Source organism: Bison bison, unplaced genomic scaffold (genome assembly GCF_000754665.1).
Source record: "Bison bison bison isolate TAMUID 2011002044 unplaced genomic scaffold, Bison_UMD1.0 scf7180017864343, whole genome shotgun sequence".
In the NCBI taxonomy this organism is placed as follows: domain Eukaryota; kingdom Metazoa; phylum Chordata; class Mammalia; order Artiodactyla; family Bovidae; genus Bison; species Bison bison.
In genome coordinates, this window is record NW_011494915.1 from 3,291,304 (window position 1) to 3,317,818 (window position 26,515).

At 46.3% G+C, this 26,515-nt stretch overlaps 1 protein-coding gene across 1 annotated transcript in view; it reads right to left on the reverse strand.

Moving 5' to 3' along the window:
- The window catches only part of DOCK2 (dedicator of cytokinesis 2), a 467,146-nt gene that overhangs the window by 385,901 nt on the left and 54,730 nt on the right, over nucleotides 1-26,515 (reverse strand). Inside the window, exons 10-19 of the mRNA XM_010854580.1 lie at nucleotides 21,735-21,870; nucleotides 19,325-19,400; nucleotides 18,290-18,366; nucleotides 17,574-17,699; nucleotides 16,237-16,361; nucleotides 7,690-7,788; nucleotides 5,658-5,730; nucleotides 5,433-5,536; nucleotides 3,300-3,483; nucleotides 3,028-3,125 (exon numbers count right to left, since the gene is read on the reverse strand). Of these exons, the coding sequence (XP_010852882.1) occupies nucleotides 3,028-3,125; nucleotides 3,300-3,483; nucleotides 5,433-5,536; nucleotides 5,658-5,730; nucleotides 7,690-7,788; nucleotides 16,237-16,361; nucleotides 17,574-17,699; nucleotides 18,290-18,366; nucleotides 19,325-19,400; nucleotides 21,735-21,870 (1,098 nt within the window). The remainder of the gene's footprint in view (nucleotides 1-3,027; nucleotides 3,126-3,299; nucleotides 3,484-5,432; nucleotides 5,537-5,657; nucleotides 5,731-7,689; nucleotides 7,789-16,236; nucleotides 16,362-17,573; nucleotides 17,700-18,289; nucleotides 18,367-19,324; nucleotides 19,401-21,734; nucleotides 21,871-26,515) is intronic.

Below are 26,515 nucleotides of genomic sequence, written 5' to 3' on the forward strand. Positions count from 1 at the left end.
GACAGGTAATGTCTCTGCTTTTTAATATGCTGTCTAGGTTGGTCATAACTTTTCTTCCAAGGAGCAAGCGTCTTTTAATTTCATGGCTACAGTCGCCATCTGCAGTGATTTTGGAGTCCCAAAAAATAAAGTCTGTCACTGTTTCCACTGTTTCCCCATCCATTTGCCATGAAATGATGGGACCAGATGCTATGATCTTCGTTTTTTGAATGTTGAGTTTAAAGCCAGCTTTTTCACTCTCCTCTTTCACTTTCATCAAGAGGCTCTTTTGTTCTTCTTTACTTTCTGCCATAAGGGTGGTGTCATCTGCATATCTGAGGTTATTGATATTTCTCCTGGCAATCTTGATTCCAGCTTGTGCTTCATCCAGCCAGACATTTCGCATGATGTACTCTATATATAAGTTAAATAAGCAGGGTGACAATGTACAGCCTTGACGTGCTTCTTTCCCGATTTTGAACCAGTCTACTCTTCCATGTCCAGTTCCAACTGCTGCTTCTTGACCTGCATACAGGTTTCTCAGGAGGCAGGCAAGATGGTCTGATATTCCCATCTCTTTTCCATAGTTTGAATTTTCCACAGTTTGTTGTGATCCACACAGTCAAAGGTTTTAGCGTAGTCAATGAAGCAGAAATAGTAGAAGTAGTTTTTCTGGAATACTCTTGCTTTTTCTATGATCCAGCAGATGGTGGCAATTTGATCTCTGGTTCCTCTGCAGTTATGTACATGTGTAGAAATACACTGAACTGTACTTTTAAGATAAGTGCTCTGTTGTCTTAATATATGTAGAGTATATGCCAATAACAATTTTTTGATAAAAAGAAAAATAGAATGCAAAGGAAGACAACAGAATACCCTTTGAGATGACTTTTCCAGCTGCCTAAAGGCTTCAGCAATATGTGAACTGTGAACTTCCTGATGTTCAAGCTGGTTTTAGAAAAGGCAGAGGAACCAGAGATCAAATTGCCAACATCCGCTAGATCATGGAAAAAGGAAGAGATTTCCAGAAAAATATCTATTTCTGCTTTATTGACTATGCCAAAGCCTTTGACTGTGTGGATCACAATAAACTGTGGAAAATTCTGAAAGAGATCGGAATACCAGACCACCTGATCTGCCTCTTGAGAAATTTGTATGCAGGTCAGGAAGCAACAGTTAGAACTGGACATGGAACAACAGACTGGTTCCAAATAGGAAAAGGAGTTCGTCAAGGCTGTATATTGTCACCATATAAGTTTATTTAACTTATATGCAGAGTACATCATGAGAAACGCTGGAGTGGAAGAAACACAAGCTGGAATCAAGATTGCCGGGAGAAATATCAATAACCTCAGATATGCAGATGATACCACCCTTATGGCAGAAAGTGAAGAGGAACTCAAAAGCCTCTTGATGAAAGTGAAAGTGGAGAGTGAAAAAGTTGGCTTAAAGCTCAACATTCAGAAAACGAAGATCATGGCATCCGGTCCCATCACTTCATGGGAAATAGATGGGGAAACAGTGGAAACAGTGTCAGACTTTATTTTTCTGGGCTCCAAAATCACTGCAGATGGTGACTGCAGCCATGAAATTAAAAGATGCTTACTCCTTGGAAGGAAAGTTATGACCAACCTAGATAGCATATTCAAAAGCAGAGACATTACTTTGCCAACAAAGGTTCGTCTAGTCAAGGCTATGGTTTTTCCTGTGGTCATGTATGGATGTGAGAGTTGGACTGTGAAGAAGGCTGAGCGCCGAAGAATTGATGTTTTTGAACTGTGTTGTTGTAGAAGACTCTTGAGAGTCCCTTGGACTGCAAGGAGATCCAACCAGTCCATTCTGAAGGAGATCAGCCCTGGGATTTCTTTGGAAGGAATGATGCTAAAGCTGAAACTCCAGTCCTTTGGCCACCTCATGCCTCATCACTGACTCGATGGACGTGAGTCTGAGTGTACTCCGGGAGTTGGTGAGGGACAGGGAGGCCTGGCATGCTGCGATTCATGGGGTCTCAGAGTCGGACACGACTGAGCGACTGATCTGATCTGATCTGAAAGGTGACAGACCTTGTAAAAGAATGTCTGGAGGAGAATTTCTCTGCCGCTGCTGAACTGGGTAGGTGGGTCAATGGTGCACAATTAAAGCATTGATCTTGAAATTCGACCCTTGCTTCTCCTTCTATGGGCAATTAACTGAAACTTGATAGCTACCCTCCCCCTAAGACATGTGTCAATATTTCCTACAGTCAAAACACAGAGCTACTACATAAAGTCTCAGAGTTTCCAGCTGTACTGAGTTCCTGACAGAAACAAGATCACCAGGAAACACTTTTCCCAATTCATAATGCTGGAGAGAGGGTTGCTTTAATTAGATTTGTACTTCAGACAGTATATTCTCCACCACCATGTGGACACAACAAAACATCTGACATCTGACAAACTTTCTGCTTGTTTCACTTAAAATGTGAGCATTGATGTCTTCCCTTTTCTGATGTTTAATATATAACATTCTCAAAGAAGTGGAAACAAGAATACTTTTTATTTCTAATAGCAACATGTTGATAATACTGAGAGATCACACTACTATAGCAACTTATAACAACAAAAGTAAATATTTACTCCTTGTTTAACCTTGTATGTTTCATATGCTTTAGTTCAATTATTGTACATTATGTGTAAGAGATTTGCTGAGTAATTTTTAAATATTTTTCATCTTGAAAGCTCATTACAACTCTGCCAAATGCGTCATATTGGTAATACTACCACATGAAGTTGGCTAGTGTTCGAGCTGGGATCTATACCAATGTTGATCTATTTCCAGAGACTGAGGACAGCCCTGCTTTTCTCCAGCTCAGCATTCAGCGTCACTGAACCACATCATCCCCCAGCTTTATCAATAAAAGCTTCTAATGACAACTTGGGACACTGTCTCCCATTGTCAGAAGAAAATCTGTCCTGTCTCCCTGAACACTTTATCTCTTCCCCGAAGCCACTCATGACGTAAAGGTCTGTCCCTGGTGGATGAAAACAGGCAAAATGAAGTCCCACTTACCTTTACCACTTCTTCTCCATCAACAATCTTCAATTTTTCTAAATTCTCCTGTAGCAGTTGTGGTTTCACACGCCACTTAAGCAAACCAAGGAGGCCCACTAAAAGAGTCCAGACAAGCAGAATGACTATTTACTGGCCTAAACTGTCCACATCAGGACTCCCCGGGCCTGCCTACACACACACACACACACACACACACACACAGACAAACACACACACACACACACACACACACACGCACACACACGCAGAGCTCTCAATGGTTCCAGTACCGTTCTGGGTGAGCTTTGTGGAGCACACTAGCGTAGAGATGCAGAAGACATCCCGGGAGCTGACAGAGAGCCCCCCAACACTGCTGGAGCTTCGACTCAAGGTGGCCCCCTTGTTCTCCACGTGGTGGCGGTAAGAAGGAAGAGTCAGGTAAGAGCTGGCATCCTCCATTTTCTTGCTGTCTCCCTGGAAACAACACCCTAGTTACTCTCCAGCTGAAGGTACACACCCAGTGGTATGGAGTTTGCAAGGCCGGGCTGCACGCTGTAGGCGGGAGAGTCAGGAACAGCGAGAACGCTATCAGAGGAGTGATGCGCGTCAGCTGGCAAGGTAGGACTATTTCCCCACAAAGCAGGCGAGACGCCAAGGTTACATTAATGGGAAAGGGGTTGAACATTCACGTATTTGAAGGCTCTATAGACTTCATTAATGGCACAGAGGGAACTGAAGATTCCCAAATAGCATATTTTAGTTCATTCTAGCTTTCATAAGATCTTAACACGAACAAGCCCACCAGCGGGATAAGGAGTCAGATTAAAGAGGGAAAGGCAGTGGACTCTGAAAGTGAAGGGATTTAGACCCTGTTCACAAGCCTGTGTTATTGTGAATATACTCCTCTGTCTCTCTGTGTCTCATTTTTCTCTTGATTAAACTGATTATGAAGCATATTGCCTATGCTCCATAGCAAATTCTAGAAAGTTTGAGTGGACTAGGTGGCATAATGCGTACAGAACACTTAGGGCAATGACAGACATATCATTCTCTCGGCGTGCTGACGTGAATGACCAGAGACAGGCACTGCAGCAGGTGACGGGCACTGAGCCCCGAGTCTGCACTGGAGGCTGCACGAAATGCTCATGATGCTTCGGTGAACATCACTTACGCGTCACAGCAGCGATTACTGTCATCATCTCCAGCTTACAGATGAGGAGACCGAGGCTTAAGCAAGGTGACTAAATTGAGAACTGACTGCAAATGGAACTGTAAATCTATTGAGGAAGAATGGCTTTTAAGCCAAGAACTACCTGGACGCATCATAAATGAGAAAACAGAGGATGCACAGAAGAAAAAAAGGAGTATTCTGGAAAAGTCAGAGACTCAGAGAAGGGTATCGTGTGATGAAGATTTGATGAGGCTGTCTTTGCTGTCCAGACCAGAGAAAAAGGGCAACCCCAGCGTCCAAGGCTGAGAAGGTCAAGGCAAGAGTGTGATCTTTGTGCTGACCACTTAGCCTTGCCTGTTCCCCAGCCACAGCCTCTGCCTCCCTTCCTACAGCCAGGTGCCAGCAGAGGCGTGCCACTGTCATGCGCAGGGTTGTGGGGACGCATGTACGATCAGGAAGACACACCCTGCTTCTCGAGAACAGTGCAAGTCTCACAATGCAGGAAGAACACAGCCGACAGCCACACTCTTCTACACGGCCCTTCTGCATGGGTCATCTTATGGTCATAAATACGACCATCACCGTGTGAAAAAGCAAACACGTCTCAGGAGGACACATGAGATGACTCCAGGTTAATCAATAGCAGGCTCAGAACCCTAAAGGCTAATATGTTTTTCCGTTCACTATAGTGGTGAGTCTCTCAAACATTTCTTGCTGGTCTTCTGCACATCCCACAGGTGTCTCACAGCATCGAAGCCCACTCTGTGTGTGATGGCCTCCCACTTACTGAGTCCCGTGCGTCCCTCACCGTCACGTTTATGGGGAATAACTCGTGATTCTCACACTCGCTCACTGAGGCCTCACAGATGAGGACATGCAGGCCCAGAGAAGTCCAGACTCTACCAGGTCTCACAACTGGAGAGCCCTGATGCGTGTCACTGGGGGTCCCTGCTCTCATTTACCAAGCAATCCTGCCGTATCCCCCTCACTTCCGACATGCTCCTCGATGCAGAGTTAATCTCAGCTCACGGGCTTCCCTGATGGCTCAGCAAGTAAAGAATCCGCTGTGATGCAGGAGATGCAGGAGACACTGGTTTGGTCCCTGGGTGGGGAGTACCCCTGGAAGAGGAAATGGCGACCCACTCCAATATTCTTGCCTGAAAAACCCCATGGACTGAGGAACCTGGCAGGCTACAGTTCACGGGGTCACAAAGAGTCGAACACAGCTGAGCGCAGCACAGAGACATGGTACCTTTAGGACAACCAAGTCGTGGCATCCATCGTGCAGAGTGGTCCCATCTTCCTTCATCAGCTTCACATAGGACATGGCAAAGTTCTTTTCTCCTTTGTCTTTAGCTAAAAATGGCATCTTTGAGGTTAGGAAAGAAAACGATACCTGGGCCACTCACCCACTACCAGAAGGAGTGATCCCACCCCCACTCCTTTTAGGGCCGCAGAGATGCCATTTAGTACTCACATTCCAGGGATGACCGATGTCGAAACATGAATCGCAGGTGGATCCTCTGCATGTCTTCAATAGGGACGGCCACCTCAGCAGGCAGAAACCAGAGCTCAGGAGACCATTAGTTAAGTGGCCCTCCCCACTGCACCCTGCCTGCCCCCCAAAAAAGGCAGCCTGACCATTTAGCTGAGAGTGCTGTGTGCTGATACATCACCCATTCATCAAGCCTGATGAGCTGTAAATAAATTACATAAGAACTAGCAATGAAGAGAAAATAAAGTACCAAATGTAATCCATTTGGCAAATTGCATTCCCAGCCAATGAAAAGGGATCCGTAAATTATAGTGAGGAAAATGAATTTCCCCAAATTGATATAAAAGTCACATAACTTTAGCGCAGGATTTGATACACTGCAAACTGCAGGATGCACATTTCCTTACACACTCCAGGAGCTCAGGCAATTGCAGCAGGGCTTAGCAAATTAACAGTGCTCATTAGGGGGCTTGCTGGAAGACTGTCATTTATGTAAATGAATAAAAATGTTTGAATCTGATCATATTTGAGACATCCTAGGGCCCATTCCCAGAGAAGGCAATGGTACCCCACTCCAGTACTCTTGCCTGGAAAATCCCATGGACAGAGGAGCCTGGTAGGCTGCAGTCCATGGGGTCGCTAGGAGTTGGACATGACTGAGCGACTTCACTTTCAATTTTCACTTTTCACTTTCATGCATTGGAGAAGGAAATGGCAACCCAGTCCAGTGTTCTTGCCTGGAGAATCCCAGGGATGGGGGAGCCTGGTGGGCTGCCATCTATGGGGTCGCACAGAGTCGGACACGACTGAAGCGACTTAGCAGCAGCAGCAGCAGGGCTCATTCCCATCTTTGGTTAGACACGGGTTCAGATGCTTATTCCTCCAAGGACACTGGGCCAAGACCGTCATCCCTTGGTCACCCAGTCTCACTGTCTAGGGAGTGGTCTTTGCTGTATCCTTGATGGAGGTGCTTTCGGCCTGGGTCTGGACTACCCCACCTACCAAAGCTCCACAGCAATCTCTATATGGTGCATTTCAGGCTTAGCAACCTATGGGAAATCCACTCAGGTGTTCAGTGCTCCAGAGAATGAAATTTGAGCCCCCCAAAAATCACTTGCTTATGCATCTCAGAGCAAAAGAACTGAGGGTCACCTGGGAATTCTTTCACTGCACGTTGAATCATCATTACCATTATGTGAGGTACTGGCCACGCTGACATTAGATAGCGTGCTTGCATCCAAAGAGCCCGCAGCCCACATGGGGCAATACAGAATTATCACGACGTGATGAGGGCTCACAAGGAGATGTAACTGGGGTTCAAGAGAGCACAGAGAGAAAGCAGCCTGGTCTAATAGGTCTCTGACCCCAGAGATGGGTAGGTCATTTGAAGAGAATGAGTGCAGGGATACCCACTGGGAACACGGGGATGCGGGCAACGAGGCAAGAGCCACTGAGGCTTGAACAGCTCCCTCCACAAGGGGAGCCGAACCGCGTCTTCAGTTTGGGTTCAGAGAATAGGGTGAGAAAAACTGCTGTTAATCACAAGACAGAGATTTCGGAAGCTGGATCAAGCTTCACTGTTCACTAAATTAATTCCATACTCTATTTCTAACACAAACTGTTCCCTTCTGCTATAGCCTGACAATCTGGTAATGCAAATATTTGTGGTTAATGCCATTTCCATCTGAGGTACCCTCTCAAGAGGGGATCTTCCAGGCATTAAATAGCTTTTTATAGCTTCACATTTGCTCCCAAGCTCCAACACTCCTCACTGATGAATAGAAGGACACAACTTGATGGCTGGTGCACAGTCTATGAGACCATCTGACAATTCCAAGGCAACCAGGTCCTGACCAGTGAAGGGTGGGCAAGAGAACTAAGGCCCTCACGCACTGGGCCACTTTTTCCAGTGCCTGACACAGCACCAGACACAGGATGGGGCATTGTTTCAGGCCTTAGGGAGGTTTCTTAGATTCATGTTTGCAATTGTTATCATCATTGTTATTATTATTACCTTGACTGTTTCCATCCACCGTGGCTGTTTGACTTGATAGTATACAACGGACCGGTACTCGTTCATAGGCTTGTCTCCAGCTCCCACACAAATTGCGTTCTGACCCAAGAGAAATGAAAAGAGAGAAAACACTATAGAATTGTCATTTTCTATGCTTGGGCAGTTTTGGGCCAAGGCCAAGGCTGGCCGTAGGGCCTGAGATAACCTTCCTTCTTTAAGCCTTCTGCCAGATATCCTTCTACATTACGGATTTAGCCATGAATGTGCCTGGCCCTAGGAGTGACAGCTGCTTTACTGCAGAGACTCTATTGCTTGCATTCTGACAATCCCTGGAGCGCAGCAGGTGCTGACATGCCGCCCCACTGTCACTGGTAACCAGCCTTGGAGTGGCTGCACGCTGCCGGTCTTCTTAATCCTATTCATTTCCTATATCTGAATTGCACAAAGTTTACAATAGGCTCAGATTAGCCAGGCACCAGCTCATTCCAATGGATTTCTGATGCTCACACATCGAGGTCCCAGCAGAAGCTGGGCAAGGGGCGGGAGATCAACCTTCAGACAGACACATGGGCAGTAGGGGCTAAGGAAGCCCACAGTGAGAGGGCATCTTCCAGACACCAGCACAGGCTAAGCACTGGGATATGGGCATGAGTCAGACAGGAAAGCTGACAGGAGGGCTCACAGTGTGGTGCAGGAAATCACTAGGCAACATGAAGTGATGACAGATACATGCGTCCAGTTCCTTGGTATCCTTGGGGGCTTGGTTCCAGGGCCCCCTCTTTCCCATTGCTGATTTTAAAAATCCATAGATGCTCAAGTCTCTTATATAAAATGATGTAGTGCAGATGACCTTCCTTATCTGCAGATGCAGAACCCATAGGTTTAGGTATGGGGGGCTGACTGTGTAATACTATGGAGCACTGAGAAAGGTCGCTTCAGTTCTCCCTAAAGACTCAAAGAATATTTCTGGGAGGTAATGACAGTTGAAGATCTCAAAGAAAGATTCCACATTGGCTTTGAGCAGAAAGGCAGGAAGGATACTCTGAGAGAGTGAGAAAAGAGCAACCAATATAGGGTATTTATTATTTGCCATAAAAATCACCCTCACAGTAACAAGGAATTATCTTGCAGTAGACTATGTGCACAGAGAAGGCAATGGCACCCCACTCCAGTACTCTTGCCTGGAAAATCCCATGGATAGAGGAGCCTGGAGGGCTGCAGTCCACGGGGTCGCAAAGAGTCGGGCACGACTGAGTGACTTCACTTTCACTTTTCACTTCTTTGCATTGGAGAAGGAAATGGCAACCCACTCCGGTGTTCTTGCCTGGAGAATCCCAGGGACGGGGGAGCCTGGTGTGCTTCCGTCTATGGGGTCGCACAGAGTCAGACACGACTGAAGCAACTTAGCAGCAGCAGCAGCAGACTACGTGCATGTGCATGCTCAATCGCTTCAGTCATATCTGACTCTTTGTGACCCCATGGATTCTAGTCTGCCAGGCTCCTCTGTCCATGAGATTCTCCAGGCAACAATACTGGAGTGGGTTGCCATGCCCTCTCCCAGCGGATCTTTTCCACCTAGTGATCGAACCCACATTTCTTGCATCTCCTGCAGGGGCAGGCAGATTCTTTACCACTGAGCCACCTGGGAAGCCCTGCAAGAGAGTGTGAAAGTGAAAGTGAAAGTCACTCAGTGGCGTCTGACTCTTTACGACCCCATGGACTAGGTAGTCCATGGAATTCTCCAGACCAGAATACTGAAGTGGCTAGTCTTTCCCTTCTCCAGGGAATCTTCCCAATCCAGGGATCCAATCCAGGTCTCCAGCATTTCAGGCAGATTCTTTACCAGCTGAGCCACAGAGTATGCCAGCCCCTAATTCTATCTGTGTTCATTCCAGTTGTTTGGTCCCAAAACAAGATCTAAGGTAGGGTCACCCAGAAGAGTCTTGAGGTCGATTTTTAAAACAGAACAAGAGATTTTAACCTCAAGTCTTCAGAGATCTAGGGACATGAGAACTGGTTTTGCAGCCCCAAGCCCCCAAATTGCAAAGTGTGTCTCTGGGCTTTTCATGGTGTAAGGATCCATGCTTCTCACCAGATTCCATCAGATTCTTTAGTGGATCCCCTACCAGGCTGAATGACCAAAGCTGGCCACATACCTTCACTCTGGGTCCCCTGGTGAAGCAAGCTAAGCTATGGGAAGTTACAATCCTGTCCCTCTTACTTGAGAGCCTGTTCCATACTTCTGCTGCTGCTGCTGCTGCTGCTAAGTCACTGCAGTCGTGTCCGACTCTGTGTGACCCCATAGACGGCAGCCCACCAGGCTCCCCCGTCCCTGGGATTCTCCAGGCAAGAACACCGGAGTGGGTTGCCATTTCCTTCTCCAATGCATGAAAGTGAAAAGTGAAAGTGAAGTCGCTCAAGTTGTGCCCGACTCTTAGCGACCCCATGGACTGCAGCCTACCAGGCTCCTCCATCCATGGGATTTTCCAGGCAGGAGTACTGGAGTGGGGTGCCATTGCCTTCTCCGTCCATACTTCTGAGCTATTGGGAAAGAATGAGTTTTGTTTCAATACAGACTGATGCTACCTACAGCCAGATTGAAACCATTTGAAAAGGATATAGTATCCTTTCAAAACTTATCCCTAAAAAAAACAAGGACAACCAGGGAACTGCAAGTGAGGGAAGACATACAACTCTCTCTTCAGTGGGATGGAGCCTTTCAGAACTTCTTAGGTACTGAACTAGAAACGTGCTTCTGAAGTTCTCCCGACCATGTAGAGTGCCCTGTGACCAGCGCTGTGCTGTGCCTTTTGTACAGAGCACCTCACAATCAGCTCTGACAGCTACTGTCATCATCCCCATTGCCAAACTGAGCAAACCGAAACTCCGAGCGGCTAAGACAGCACCCCCACAGGAGGAGCCCCAGGACACATCTCCCACCTCTAACCCCCTGTCCAGTGTTCCCTCTGTAACGGCCTAGACACCTTCTACCTCCCAAGATTTATATCTCATGACGTTTATGGGCTTAGCATTTCTGAAGCTCCAGTGAATCCCATGTAGCTTATAAAAACTGAAAACACACATATATCTCTGGTGAAAGGAAAACTGCTGTACAGCAGGCAACTGAATCCCACAAAACTATCTTGATGATGAAAATTTTTGATTGCCTAAGGCTGAGGACAACATTATTCTGAGAAAGTCCTATGACAGTGCCCTCCCCATAGACACTTCAGAGAGAAACCTGAATGTCACCAAGTCTGTAGAGAGAGCATGGCAACCAAAAACAGGACCCAGTTTTAGGGAAAATATAGATTTGTATATGTCTCCAGGGAAAATATAGATCTGTGTATGTTTTCATAAAGAAAGCTGAGCACCAAAGAATTGATGCTTTTGAACCGTGGTGTTGGAGAATACTCTTGAGAGTCCCTTGGACCACAAGAAGATTAAGTTACTCCTAAAGGAAATCAATCCTGAGTATTCACTGGAGGGACTGATGCTGAAGCTGAAACTCCAATACTTTGGCCACCTGATGTGAAGAACTGACTCATTTTAAAAGACCCTGATGCTGGGAGAAATTGAAGGCAGGAGAAAGGGATGACAGAGGATGAAATGATTGGATGGTACCACTGACTGGCCATGAGTTTGAGTAAGCTCTGGGAGTTGGTGATGAACAGGAAAGACTGGCATGCTGCAGCTCATGGGGTCACTAAGAGTCGGACATGATTGAGCAACTGAACTGCACTGAATAGATGTCTCCAGTGAGCCTAGACAATAACTTTCCCACCCCCATGGCTCCCAACTAGCAATGAGAGCCCCTAACTGGCTTCAGGTCAGTAGAAGGAAGCCTGGAAAAGTTAATGCCAACTTGGCTTTGGTGGACACACTGCAGTGGGAGGAAAAATCAGACTCTAAACACAAGTACTGTTTACCTCATAGGAGTCACCTGAGGAACAAAGGACATCAGGGGTCTGAATGCACTTCGAGAGTCTGAAAGTACTCTAGGCTGACGAGGTCAGTCTTATCATGGAAGATGCCAGTTAGTGTCCACAAGGTGGTAATCAAGCCTGAGATGGCTCTCGGTTCAGTTCAGTTCAGTTCATTCATTCAGTTGTGTCCGACTCTTTGCAACCCCATGAACCACAGTACCCCAGGCTTCCCTGTCCATCACCAACTCCCGGAGTCCACCCAAACCCATGTCCATTGAGTTGGTGATGCAATACAACCATCTCATCCTCTGTCGTCCCCTTCTCCTCCTGCCCCCAATCCTTCCCAGCATCAGGGTCTTTTCCAATGAGTCAGCTCTTCACATCAGGTGGCCAAAGTATTGGAGTTTCAGCTTCAACATCAGTCCTTCCAATGAACACCCAGGACTGATCTCCTTTAGGATGGACTGGGTGGATCTCCTTGCAGTCCAAGGGACTCTCCAGAGTCCCAACACCACAGTTCAAAAGCATCAATTCTTCGGCGCTCAGCTTTCTTTATAGTCCAACTCTCACATCCATACCTGACCACTAGAAAAACCATAGCCTTGATTAGATAGATCTTTGTTGACAAAGTAATATCTCTGCTTTTTAATATGCTGTCTAGGTTGGTCATAATTTTTCTTCCAAGTGCCTTTTAATTTCATGGCTACAGTCACCATCTGCAGTGATTTTGGAGCCCAGAAAAATAAAGTCAGCCACTGTTTCCACTGTTTCCCCATCTATTTCCCATGAAGTGATGGGACCGGATGCCATGATCTTAGTTTTCTGAATATTGAGCTTTAAGCCAACTTTTTCACTCTCCTCTTTCACTTTCATCAAGTGGCTCTTTAGTTCTTCTTCACTTTCTGCCATAAGGGCTCTACCTTTCTGCTGATAGAGAACGTCAATGAATACCTATTACGTAGATTACCTCAGCTGGTATTCACTAGAGTAAGGTTCCACTGCTCGTCTCATTTTCAGGCAGACTTCTAGGTATACAGAGATTATGTAACTTGCTCAAGGTCGTCCCGCTGATTCAGGCTGAGCCGGGCTTTCAGCCTGACTGTCTGGCCCTTGAGGTTGTGTCTTAACCACTGCACAGCACTGATCCCCGTGCCCTACCTCCACCCCAGTAAACTGGCTGGTCTCAGAGGAGCAGAGGCTTCTCAGCCCAGCATCTAAGCATTTGTACTTAAGCCTGCTTCAGGTATCTACACTGGATTGTGCATCTGACCCCCTCAAGTCCTTTCCAGGGCCTCAAACTGCAGTTGGTCTCCTGCCTGTAAACGCTACCTCCTTCCTGTTATTGAGTATTTACTGCCTGCCAGGCTTCCCAGGACTGGAGCAGAAAATGACAACCCACTCCAATACTCTTGCCTGGAAAATCCCGTGGAGCCTGGTAGGCTACAGGCCATGGGGTCGCTAAGAGTCAGACACGACTGAGCGACTTCACTTTCACTTTTCACTTTCCACTTTCATGTATTGGAGAAGGGAATGGCAACCACTCCAGTGTTCTTGCCTGGAGACTCCCAGGGAGGGAGGAGCCAGGTGGGCTGTGTCTATGGGGTCGCACAGAGTTGGACACGACTGGAGTGACTTAGCAGTAGCAGCAGGCTTCCCAGGTGGCTCAGGGGTAAAGAACCTGCCTGGAAAGCTGGAGATGCAAGTTCCATCCCTGGATCAGGAAGAACCCCTGGAGAAGGAAATGGCAACCCACTCCATATTCTCGCCTGGAGAATCCCATGGACAGAGGTGGGCTAGAGTCCATGGTGTTGCAAAGAGCCGGACATGACTGGTGACTAAACAACAACAAGCTTCCTTACAGATAGTGTTTTGTATAAACTGCAACCCCATGAGGAAGAGATTATTATTCCTCTTTTGGTCATAGTTTAGTTGCTAAGTTGTGTCTGACTCTAGTGACCTCATGGACTGCAGTCCGCCAGGCTCCTCTGGTCCATGGGATTCTCCAGGCAAGAATACTGGCTATTTCCTTGGCATTTCTTTCTCCAGGGGATCTTGCCAACCCAGGCATCGAACGTGGGTCTCCTGCGCTACAGGTGGTCTCCTGCATTGCAGGCAGATTCTTTACTGACTGAGCCACCAGGGAAGCCTTTTTTCCTCTTTCACAGATACATAAACTTGCCTAAGATCACAGAGCGAATTGGAGGGAACGCTGGGATATAAATACTGGCAGGCTGATCCCAGAGCCCACCCTGTTAACTTCTCTGCCACGGGCCCTCCTGAGCATGGTCGTTGAGACCTCAAAGTGAGTCAAGGACACACCTAACATACTCTATCCACTGACCCTGCTCCTCTGAGGAGCAGGAAGAAAAACTGATGGCCCTAAAGGGGGCTGCTCCCACAGGAACCCACCAGCACCAAACAGGAATGTTTGAGTGTGCTGTCTGACACTTAATTAGGCAGTAATATTGTATTTTATTTTGGCAGGTAAAGAAAGAAAGGCCTCCCACAGGCTTCCTTAGCAATTTTCAATAGTCAGTCAACTGAACTCCCCCGTAACTTACCTCATAGATGAAACTATGAATTATCACTGTGCCTGCAGTCACCTCTCCATTTCAGTCTCCAGAATATCTGCTTATATATTCATCTTTGATAAGTGCATCTATTCAGCCTGGTTGGATATGACTCGAAAGGATAGCATAGGTGGAAGTATTGATAAGAATGCTTTAGAAACAAGATAAGGGGCCTGCTTTTCCATTACTGTTCCTTCTAATTTGTCTTCCAGCAACATTGAAGGCAAGTGGATCAGTTTTAAAAAATGAAGCTGAGGTTAGAGTTCTCCAACAGGTAGTTGGATAAAAATTACTTCAAAGCATGGTCTATACATTTGTGAAATGCAAATTCCCTTTCAGATAAAAAGCCTCTGCTCTTCCTTTGTGTTTCTTTGAGCAAAGTGTTTCTTACTAATTTTATTTTTCAGAAAAGTTTCACAACCCAACAAAAAGAGGATGACTTAAATGCTTGGATTTTGCTTAACTAAGTATTAATTAATGGAGCCAATCTTTCCCAACAAAAAGGCAATTGTGAGGATATCTTTAGATTTAAAAAATAATTATCAATCTTCCTAGAATTTGATAGAAGTGGTTATTAGCCTAATTTTTAAACTGATAAATAAATTGGGGATTTTTCTTTTTAATCTCTAGGCATTACTTGCTGTTGTTTGCTGTTTAGTCACTCAGTCATGTCTGACTCTTTGTGACCCTGTGGACTGTAGCCCACCAGACTCCTCTGGGATTCTCCAGGCAAGCTTACTAGAGTGGGTTGCCATTTTCTCCTCCAGGGCACCTTTCCAACCCAGGGATTGAACCTGTGCCTCCTGAATTGGCAGGAGAATTCTTTATCACTGAGCCACCGGGGAAACCCGTTTAATAAGAGGGCCTAGAGTCTTAAATCAAACCCCATCTCTGCCACATACTAACTCTATGACCTTGCAAAAGTTATTTCACTTGACAAAGGTTTAGTTTCCCCCTCTGTAAAAATGGGGGAAGTAATAGTAATGCATCATGCTTATCACACGCCATTGTTGTTGTTGCTGTTTACTGGCTAAGTTGTATGAGATTCATTGCGACCCCATGGACTTTAGACCACCAGGCTGCTCTGTCCATGGGATTTCCTAGGCAAGAATACTGGAGTGGGTTGCCATTTCCTTCTCCAGGGGATACTTATCACAGTCTCTGGCATATAGCAATGCCTCTATGAATGCCAGCTATTTGTAGGTGGAGGGTAGAAAAATCTGCCTGAGCTCTAGGCCCCCAAGCTGAAGCAGAACACCTATCTGTACTCACACCACCATCTCCTGTGCGATCTGATCACCTACTGTGTGTGGCCTAAGAGGAATATTTGCCCATGCTGAAACTTCTACTGAGAGCTGATTTTATTTTCAGCTAACTACTGTAAAAGGAGAAATTGAAAAGCAAAACCGTCCCACACACTGGACATAGCTGCTGACAACCTTACAGGAAATGTAAGTAAATAAATGTAAACACACATGACAAATATTGTACAGGACATATGCTGTATAAATATTTATAGCAATATGCTTTGCATTCCTGAATACACTCTGCCCGCCCTCTGGAGACCAATTTACGGGTAAGGCTTTCCACCAGAATGTCTGGCTGAGCACTGGGGAGTCAGATTAAGTGTCGGCAATGTCTGTTTTGAGGACATTCTGTGTCTTCACACCAGCCCAAGGCTCTGTACTGTTCCTTTCTCCTGGTATTTCGCCTGAATAAACTAGCTCAGGTTGCAATGAGAACAGCATTTTGACTGCAAAAAGCCAACATAAAAACTAAGGCTGAGCAAGAAAGGAATAAGAGGTCATGAAAGGAAAGGGACAGACACTGAAAAGCCAACTGCTTTGCTGTAAAGAAATAACAACACACCAGGGCTTATTATGGGCTACCAGGCCAGCCAAACTCTAAAGGTGTGTGTCACATTACTCTGCACCACCCCCGAAGGCACCTGGCACTCAGAGAGCAGGATCAAGAACGGAAAAAGCAAATCTTTACGAGCAGAGGCGCCCAAGGAGGGCCCTGTCACCCAGAGCAACAGCAGGGTCCCTTACAGGCAGCGTTTTGCCATCCTCCGCACACACACACATGATCACTTCCACGTTCCTCTGTGTGGTCTTGTTGTACTTGTCAAAGTCGCCTTGTAAGAGAGTGATGTAGATGTCGTTCCTGACGTCCCCTGAGACAGAGGGAGAGAGACAAGAGTTGGAGTCTGGGCAGCGAGAGAGACATCAACCAGAGGGCGCGGGGAGTGGGGGATTGGGGGAAGTGCCCCTCCTTGACATCTGTTAATGATACTAAAATCAGAACTACTTGGAAAAGCATTTTTACTTCATCAGGGCGCCCGGAGCAGAAGGTGACAAGAGGATGGAGGAACAGTAGAAAATTAGTTACGAAAGGGGAGGTGGTCACAGTTGGGCATGTTTTTCTCTCCATTAAAAATCGCTTAATTTTCATCCTCTAGTGACACCTTCTGGGAAGGCAAAGTAAAGCTTCAGTTGGATTGATCTTGGTGCGTAAATAACAACCACCGACAGTTCTCTCCATGGGTCTTTTACTGTGCAGAGGAGACAGAGTGACTCTCCACATGTGTCCAAGTAACACAGACAGGGCCAGGGGCCGGGCAGGGAGGGTCTTCAGGAGCTGAGGGGGTGGTGATAGCTGAAAGCCCTGCAGGGAATGCACAGGAACTGGCGTCTTAGTAAAGGCAGGCGTTAGTAAACTATGACTCCAGTGGACCACAGTTCAGCTGAGGAAAGAAGGGCTCAGTCAGTGAGAGTGCTCATGGATACCAGTACCAGACTCAAGTTTAAGGCAAACAGGCAAGTTTCAAAAGAGTATTATTATAGAATCTCATTTACTTTTTTTTTTTTTGTTACATACATATTTGGAAACTACATATAGTTGTGGTTACTTTTGGAGACAAAGATTTAAGAGAGCTTTTACTGTTTCGCTGTAGTCCTTTTTCATGTTATTGGACACTTTACAATAAGTGTGGACTATTTCTGTAAGAAAAAATAGCTTAACAGTTTAAGAGAATGACCATACTTACCCCTAGAGAGAGTGAAATTATTCCGCCTGAAGTAAAGTGGATGTCCATGGTAAATTATTAAGTGGTAAGTCAGTCACAGAACACTGTGCAGAGTATATCAAGTAATGGGACAGAAAGTGTATAGAGTGTGATTCCATTTGTGAGGGGAAGTGCATGTGTATATACTCACGTGTTTATGTTTATTATATAAATGCATTTTGGATATACAGTTGTTTTCAGCAGTTACCTTCAGGGAAAGAAATAGAGGAAAGCAGTAGAAAAGAAAGGAGCTGGCTGTTGAAAAAGAAAATGGATCACAGCAGCTAGGCCACCCTCAACCCCTCCCAGGGGAAGGAGAACCTGGCATGATGATCTCTGGGAATCCCAGCTTCCTGGCTACCACGGTGGTCCTGTCCACGAGGTGTGGGTAGTCCTTGCGGATCTGAATAATGTCACCCACGAGCATCTTCATGGTCACCCAGAGGCCTGGAAGGGAGCACTCAAGATGAAGAGCCAACTTCAAGGTGCTCTCTCAGCCTCTCCCTCCCATGGTCTCTCCCCTTGTTCTCTCTCCGGAGGAGATCGTGGAAGCAGAGACACGTAGCCACAGATGCAGTGACCCAGCCCTGGGGGAGGCCGGGAGTTGGGATGCAAAGAGCTCTGGAGTGAGACACTGTTGATTTGAATCCCACCAGTTACTTCCAGCAGGGTCAGCTTCTGTCACTTCATCACACCCCTCTAAACCCATCCTGTGTAAAGTGGGCTTGATCCCATCTATCTTATAGGACTGTGGGAAGGAGGGAAGCAAACAAGGAAACATCTCACAGGGCCTGACACACAGGAAAGAGTCAGGACACACCGACTCCTCTCTCCCTTCAGCACAAGGACATGTCTCCCTTCTATTTCTCAGGCAGAGATTTCCATCTCTGTAGATCACGAGACCCCACTCTTCGTAATGGCCTGTCTGGAAGGAAGGTTATGTCTCCCAGAGTCTAGGGGTTTGAGCTGGTTGCTGTAGAACCAAGGGAGCCCAAGCTGAAGTCTGGTCCAGCCTGCTTGGCCAGCAGGCTCTGTACCTTGCCCTCCGCTGTCCCCCTTGGAGGCTGTGACTTTGCCCAGCAGGCTGTGAAGGAAGTCATTCTCAGCTGTTACCCTAGACAGGAAAAGAGAGCACAAAATGTTTGCATGGTACCCTTATAGATTCCCTCCCCTGTGGTTTCAGGGGCTCCAGAAAGTTGCCCAGCCCCTCTACACACCTTAGGTGAAAAGGGAGCCTGCCCATGTCAGCTCAGAGTGTACCTGCCATCAAGAAGCACATCTCTCTCTTTCACAAAGCAATATGGCTCTAAAACTTGGAGAATACCTAGGCTACAAGTAGAGTCCATTTGTATTCCTAGGAAGATTCTTAAAAAGAAAGGATCCCCAAGCCCTCAAAGTGAGTATCTGCTCAGCAAGGTGGCACAGCTCTGGCTGTTCATGCTAAGTCCTAATCACATGCTAAATCCAAGTCACTGACCTCATTATCTGTTAAAAAAAAAAAAAAATCCTCCTTAAACAAATGAGGACAATGTTCTCAAGCTTGGGGTCTTACTGTCTCAAGCTTTCTTAGATCAAGGAAAGGACGTCTACCTTCCTCACTGCCCTCCTTTAAAGTCATGGATATGCGTGCCCATGAGAACTAGGTCCTGACTCCCTGTTATATGCTCCTGGTATGCTGCTGCTTTGTAGCTTCATGGTCCCGGTCATATTTGTATCTGATGCACTGATCTGTTGTTACCTACCCATTTAATTCCCCACCTAAATATAAGCTTCATGAAAACAGCCATGTTGATCCTGTTTACCACCTCATGCTCCATGCCTAGCACAATGCCCAGCTCTCTGCCAGCTTTTAATCAAAGCTTGTTAAATAAATAACATCTCATGAACAAGCAGGTCAAAAGCTGGATGGTTTTGAATGCCTAGGCACTGAGACCATCATTCTTACCCTTTCCTCTTGGAAGGTCCTAACTGGCTGTTATCAACTCAAGGAACCAGTTCATTCTGCTTCTGAGTGGCCTTCAATCAGGAAAAATGTGGTTTCAGAGAATAGAAAGTAATGGGAAATCACTCACGGGTGAAAAGGAATGAAGTGCTGCTTTTCCTCATCACTTTCTGCTTTCCCCTTGATGATGTCTGTTATATCCATAACTAGAAAAAGAAGAGAAATGACTTTATGGCTTAAGCCCTCCCGTTCCCAGGAAGGGATGACAATGGGATGAGATCGTAGGGCAGGAAGCTTAAAAAGGAAGGAAAGCCAGCATCGGCCACCTGGCAAACACCTCTGGGTAAGCCGGGCTGGAAGGAGGGCAGCCAGAGAAACGTTTGAGAGCCAGGGGCTTAGCAGAGGCTGAGGGGAAAGAGTCAGAGCCACGCCCATGGAACTAAGCAATTAGGTTTGCTTCTGACATATTCCTATTAGAGGTCTACTATACTGGAGAATCCCAGGGACGCGGGAGCCTGGTGGGCTGCCATCTATGGGGTCGCACAGAGTCGGACACGACTGAAGCGACTTAGCAGCAGCATACTGACAAAACCCAAGCACAGTGACTCCCTGTAGGGTCTGAAGAGCTAATCACCCTCTTTTATAAACGTGCTCATATTCACAGACACATATCTGGGGATCCTTGAACCCTACATTTCCAGAGGGATCCTGGATCTTCTGAAACTTGTCCTTAAATCAGCCACTGAAGCTCCATAAAACTAAGGTAAAGAACTCTTGCCCCAGAGCAGGGATTATAGAAATGGGGGCAGGGGGAGGAGCATTGAAACTTGCTAGCCAAATAGGGCCAAAATCCTAGCAACAAGAAATTCCTCAAACACTCCAGGCCCCCATCAGGGAGCCATTAAAACTGCCCAGGTAATGATCAACTAGTGACTGTATCTAGCTCAAAAGAGTAGTTTAGGGAGCTGCGAGAAAGAGGGGAAACTGTTATTTGAACCTGGTTAGCATCCATTCTTTCTGATAAACAGACACTCCCCTCACCTATTCTCAGTGAGCTATATTTGGGTAGAACAATCTCCCTCTGGCTCCAGAGTTTTGGCCTGGGGATCAGGGAACCAAATCCCCCTGCCCAGAATAAGTACTTTGGGGATGAGCAAATGGCATATATTTTAGCTCCTGGGGCTTCTCCTGAAATGAATGGAAAAGAAGTGCTCTCTTTCCCCTGGGCTGCTAAGCAGGTAGGATGCAAACTTGGAAGAGCTAGCCAACTAATTGGACAGTCATCTTCAGAATAAGTCAGCAAAAGGACACAGGAGCTGAGAGATACAGAGATGAAAGTTCATTTGAGTTCCTGGATCCAGTACTGCCTGAAGCAACCTATCCCTAAATCTTTCATTTACACCAGATTGCTGTCACTAGAAACCAGAAGAGAGAGCCAGTTATAGCTGGAGACAAAGACACACTTTGCAGTAAGGCCCTCGCCACTTTAACAGGTATGTGGTAAGGTCAGGACTGCCCTTCATACAGAAACAGAGCATTTAGAGCAGGTCGTGGATCCACCAGGCCTAAGTCCCTCATTTGCAGACAAGAAAACTAAGGCCCTGGGGAAAAATGCTTGTCCAAGATCACCCATCTAGCTAGCTGGCAAAAATACCAGTTTAAACACCAGTTAGCTCAGGATAAGCTCATTTCTCCCATTCTGCCACTTGGCAAGAAGTGCCAGGGGACTTGGAGAACCAGCTGATTTGTCATGACAGAAGATCTGGGTGTCCTCAGGAGAAACCTGAGACATTGGGTTTAGATATGGCATACAGGGATTATAAATGGTACACAACTAAAATGTTATATTTTAACCCAAAGAAGTAAAACTGGCATAAGAATTGCTATTTCCGTGGGTGTCTAAATTGTCTTTTAAGAAAAAAAAAATGTACTTTAGCTTAAATACAGTGAGTTAATTAAAAGAAAATATATTAGGTAAATAATACAGCAAGTGATAGTCAAATATAACAAGAGCCATAAAAGTGGGAAGAGAATAATGAAGTCTTGGCAACTCCCAGGAGAGCGGAGGCTTGGGGAGAAATGCAGAGGTGATGTTTATCTCAAGCAGCCTCGCTCGGTTGTGCCAAGGGTCCAACCCGGAATCGAGCGGTGTGGTGGGTGACTCATTCTGTTTAACTGCACTTCCTGTCCTGGGTATTTTTTTTGAAGGATGATTTGTTCCTCATAATTAGATCCCGCCTGTATTGTTCTTTCTTTTCCACCATGCTTGGGAGCGAAGGTACCAACGGCTCAGATGGCTCCGTGGTCCCAGCACTCTGCTCCAGATGCAGGGATTTCATTATTCACCATCTTTGTCATAAATCTGGACTTAGTCATCAATTACTTTGATTGAATCTCAAGAAATTTAAGTATTAGGGGCTGCCTGGCAAAGGTTTTTGAGCAAGGGAGGGCAAGGAGGAGAGCGAAAGAACAAGTCTTTGGAGCGCAGTCACCTAGGACGTGCACTCCAGGAACGGGAGGTGCTGTGTGCGTGCCCTTACCTGCCACCCCGAAGGGCCGCCTCAGTCCCTGCGTGCACTTCTTTGTGTTTGTGTCCTTAAGATCCATCTTCCCAACTCGGACTATTTGACAAATTAAGTAAATTTTATCCCTGTTGAGGTCTTTGTTTCCAAGATCCTGTAGGGCAGGAAGTGAATAGTTACATATTGTGTCTGATGAACAAAAAATAGAAAAGAAAACCTAGTAATAGAGGATTCAGGGAGGGGGCTATGTTTATCACTTAGTATACATGACATAACTGCATTATACAATTAGTCCTGGAAAATGTGGAAAGCCAAGCTATCACATCCATTTCACACATAAGAAAAGTGAGCTTTGGAAAAGAAACTGGGTGACAGGACTCTGGTGTTCAGTCCTGATTCTTCCACTTCAAATTGATGAGAAAAGAAGGATAGAGGTGCGATATCAGCTATACAGACAGGAGTTCCTATATGCCAGTGGATGGATCCAAATATAGCATTTGCTACAAATGACTTCATCCGTCTGGTCACTGCTCAGTGTCTCTGAGGGAGAAGGCACAGGAAGAAGGGAAACCCTAACAATTGCCATCTGCTTGTGTGCTCAGCTGCTCAGTAGAGTCTGACTCTTCTGCAGCCCCACAGACTGTAGCCCAATAGGCTGCTCTGTCCATGGGATTCTCCAGGCAAGAATACTAGAGTGGGTTGTCATGCCCTTCCCCAGAGGATCTTCCCGACCCAGGGATCAAACCCACATCTCCTGCACTGGAAGGCAAATTCTTTACCACTAAGTCACCCAGGAAGCCCAAACAACTACCATTTACTGAGCACCTAATGCTGCCTAATAGCTCAGTTGGTAAAGAATCTGCCTGCAATGCAGGAGGCCCCAGTTCGATTCCTGGGTCAGGAAGACCCACTGGAGAAGGGATAGGCTACCCACTCCAGTATTCTTGGGCTTCCCTGATGGCTCAGTTGGTAAAGAATCTGCCTGTAATGCGGGAGACCTGGTCTGATCCGTGGGCTGGGAAGATCCTCTGGAGAAGGGAAAAGTTACCCACTCCAGTATTCTAGCCAAGAGAATTCCATGGACTATAGTCCATGGGATCACAAAGAGTCAGACACATGACTGAGCAACTTTCACTTTACTTCACTTAACGTATGTAAATCACCCAGGCATCAAACAACCACAAGATCCCAGAGCTTCTAACACAACAGAGTTGACTCCAGCTCAGGCTACAGGTCCAGTGCAGATAGGCAGGGACTCCATGCACTTACTTACTCTGGGCCCCTGGCTGAAGGATGACCTATCTTTCACAATAGGTCTATCTACTATCCCCAGAGCAGGGGGAGGGAATGCGTCAAGACACTTACTGGCTCTTAAAACTTTCACCCAGAAGAGAGGCCTATCACTTCCACTCCCGTTTCACTGGCCAAAGCAAGGGCCATGGCCATACCTAACTGCAAGGGGACAGAGAAGTATACTGAATTGTGTGCTCAGAAGGAGGAACGTAGAAGCTGTGAACACACTGATGTCTCAAACACTGTGAGAAGTGTCTCACACATCATTGTCTTCTTTGAGTCTTAACAACTCTCCAAAGTTCTATCATTAATACTATTTGTTGTTTAGATGCTCAGTCCTGTCCAACCGTTTGTGACCCCACTGACTGTAGCCCACCAGGCTCCTCTGTTCATGGGATTCTCCAGGCAAGAATACTGAAGTGGGTTGCCATTTCCTCCTCCACCAGGGATCAAACCCACATCTCCTATGTTGGCAGATGGATTCTTTACCACTGAGCCATGAGGAAAGCCCAGTACTATTACTGTAGCCCAATTCAACATATGAGGAAACCAAGACACACGGAAGATAAAGGTCTTCCCCCAGGACATGACCTTAGTCCTTAGAGACACTGTCTGGTCACTCTGACCCCAAAGTCCATCAATCTAAAGGCCACAATGTTTCTCCATTAACCTAGGTGTTTTATCATCAGTGCTGTATGGATGGAGAATCCTTGAGGCTACTGTAAGAATAAGACTGAAAACCAGAGGCAGGAGGCTAAATCCAAAACCTGAGAGCACCAGAGAACCCCCCGACTCTAGGGAACATCAATTGATAAGAGCTCATTCAAAAGCCTGCATACCTACACTGAAACCAAGCTCCACCCAAGAGCCAACAAGTTCCAGAGCAAGACATACCACGTAAATTCTCCAGCAACACAGGAACATAGCCCTGAGCTTCAATATACAGGCTTCCCAAAGTCACACCAAACCCACAGACATCTCAAAACTCACTACCGGACACTTCATTGCACTCCAGAGAGAAGAAATCCAGCTCCACCCACCAGAACACTGACGCAAGCTTCCCTAACCAGGAAACCTTGACAAGCTACTCATCCAACCCCACCCACAGGGAGGAACCTCCACAATAAAGAGGAACCACAAACTTCAAGAATACGGAAAGGCCACCCCAAACACAGAGATATAAACAAGATGAAAAGGCAGAGAAATACCCAGCAGGTAAAGGAACATGATAAATGCCCACCAAATCAAATAAAAGAGGAGGAGATAGGACGTCTACATGAAAAAGAATTCAGAATAATGAGAGTAAAAATGATCCAAAATCTAAACACCACAATGCATTTCTTTCACCATCCAAAGGTGCACAGGAGGGAAACCCACCTGGACCACCCAGCATTCCAGTGCCCTGTTCAAATCTAAAAGCTTCAGTGTTCCTGAGACCCTCTTCCAGATGAGATTCAGCTGGAGAAGGAATGTTGAGGCACGTTGTTGGCATCAGAGCAGAGATCCCTGGTTCTGGCCTCACTAGAGAAGAGTTGCTGCTGCTGCTGCTAAGTCGCTTCAGTCGTGTCCGACTCTGTGCGACCCCATAGACGGCAGCCCACCAGGCTCCCCCGTCCCTGGGATTCTCCAGGCAAGAACACTGGAATGGGTTGCCATTTCCTTCTCCAATGGATGAAAGTGAAAAGTGAAAGGTAAGTCGCTCAGTCGAGTCCGACTCTCAGCAACCCCATGGATTGCAGCCTACCAGGTTCCTCAGTCCACAGGATTTTCCAGGCAAGAGTACTGGAGTGGGGTGCCATCACCTTCTCCAAGAGAAGAGTTACTTCTCTTCCAAGTTAATTTTCATGCAGGCATATGTACTGGGAACGACCTGTCTGCTGACATCAGGGCCAGAGCCTAGTAAAGCAGCCATCCCCAGCTTTTCACTATGGCTGGTGTGGGAGAAAGAGGGAGAGACATAGAGTTTCTGGGAATAAGACATGGCCTCAACATGGTCCACAATTCCTGCTTGGGGGCTGTCACGGTTACATTTTATGTGTCAACACGGATAGGCTGTGCTGCCTAGCTGCTTGGTCAAACACTAGACTGGATGTATCTATGATGTATTTTGTAGGTCTGATTAGTATCTAAAATCAGTTGACTTTAAGTAAAGGGCATTTCCTTCCTTGATGTAAGTGGGGCTCATCTAATCAGTTGAAGGTCTTAAGAGCAAAACCTGAGGTTTCCTAGAGAAGAAGGAAGTCTGCCTCAAGATACTGCAATGTATAAATCCTCCCTAATTTTTCAGACTGCTGTCCAGCCCTACCGATTTCAGACGTGTGAGCCCCTCACAGTCACATGAGCCAAATTCTTAAAATAAATCTATGTATTTATGTATCTTATTGGTTTCATTTCCCTGGAAAACCCTTCACTGATACAAGGTCTGGCCTCTCACAGGTGGAAGAATAGATTCTCCCAAGTCTCCCAGTGGAAGGGAAACAGAGAACGTTGGGCAGAGGGGGCTTTCTAACCACAGAAGCCCCTCCCCTCATTTGCATTTCTTGCCTTGCTCAGTAGGCAACTGAGTTTGAGTTGCCAATCATCTCACAGCCAGCCAGTGGGACAGCCTCTTCTCTGGCCTGTCTGACGCCTTCCTCCAACCCACCCTGAAATCCCCCTGAAACTCATCTTTAGAAACCATGTTCAGTATTTCATTTCTCTTCCCCCTACAATGGTAATAGCTCCCTATTTCTTACCCTGTTAGTGTTAATTTTCCCCAGCTGATGTGAAAGGTCCTGGACATAATATATTTCCAGCTATCCTATCCCACTGATTCCCCACTATTCTCTGCATGCAAGTACTCTATTTTTGTCACAAAGATTTCTTTATCACTCCACAAACACACAATGCCCACTTTCAACTCCAGATCTTTCTTCCTAAGCCCTCGTCTGTACCTCTGCCTCTAAAGATTACCTCTTATTCCTCTATATATCCACATCCTTTCCATTCTTGAAAGCTCAGGTCCTGTTTCCCTCATAATGATCTCCATCTCTAACTACTTCTCCCCTCCCAGGAGGAATTTTTTATATCTTGAAATATCTATGTTGGTGTCTTTCAGAATCATTTCAGAGCTACAGAATCCCTGTCACCTGACAGGTCCCCTCCTAAATGTTACAGGACGAATTATGCCACCCCACCCCCACCCACCACCAAACTCATATGTTGACCTCCCACGTCTCAGAACATGACTGTACTTGGAGACAGGGAGGTTAGAGAGGTGATTAAGCTAAAATGAGGTCATTAGGGTAGACACTATTCCAATATGACCGGTGTCCTTATAAGGACCTTGGGACACAAACACCGAAGAACATGTGAGCACACAAGGAGAATGTGGCCATCTGCAAGCCAAGGGGAGAAGCCTCCAAAGAAGCCAACACTGCCAACACCTAGGTCTTGGACTTCCAGGCACTGAAACTGCGAGAAACTAAATTCTTATTGTTTCAGCAAAAACAACACCCAGCTGTGGA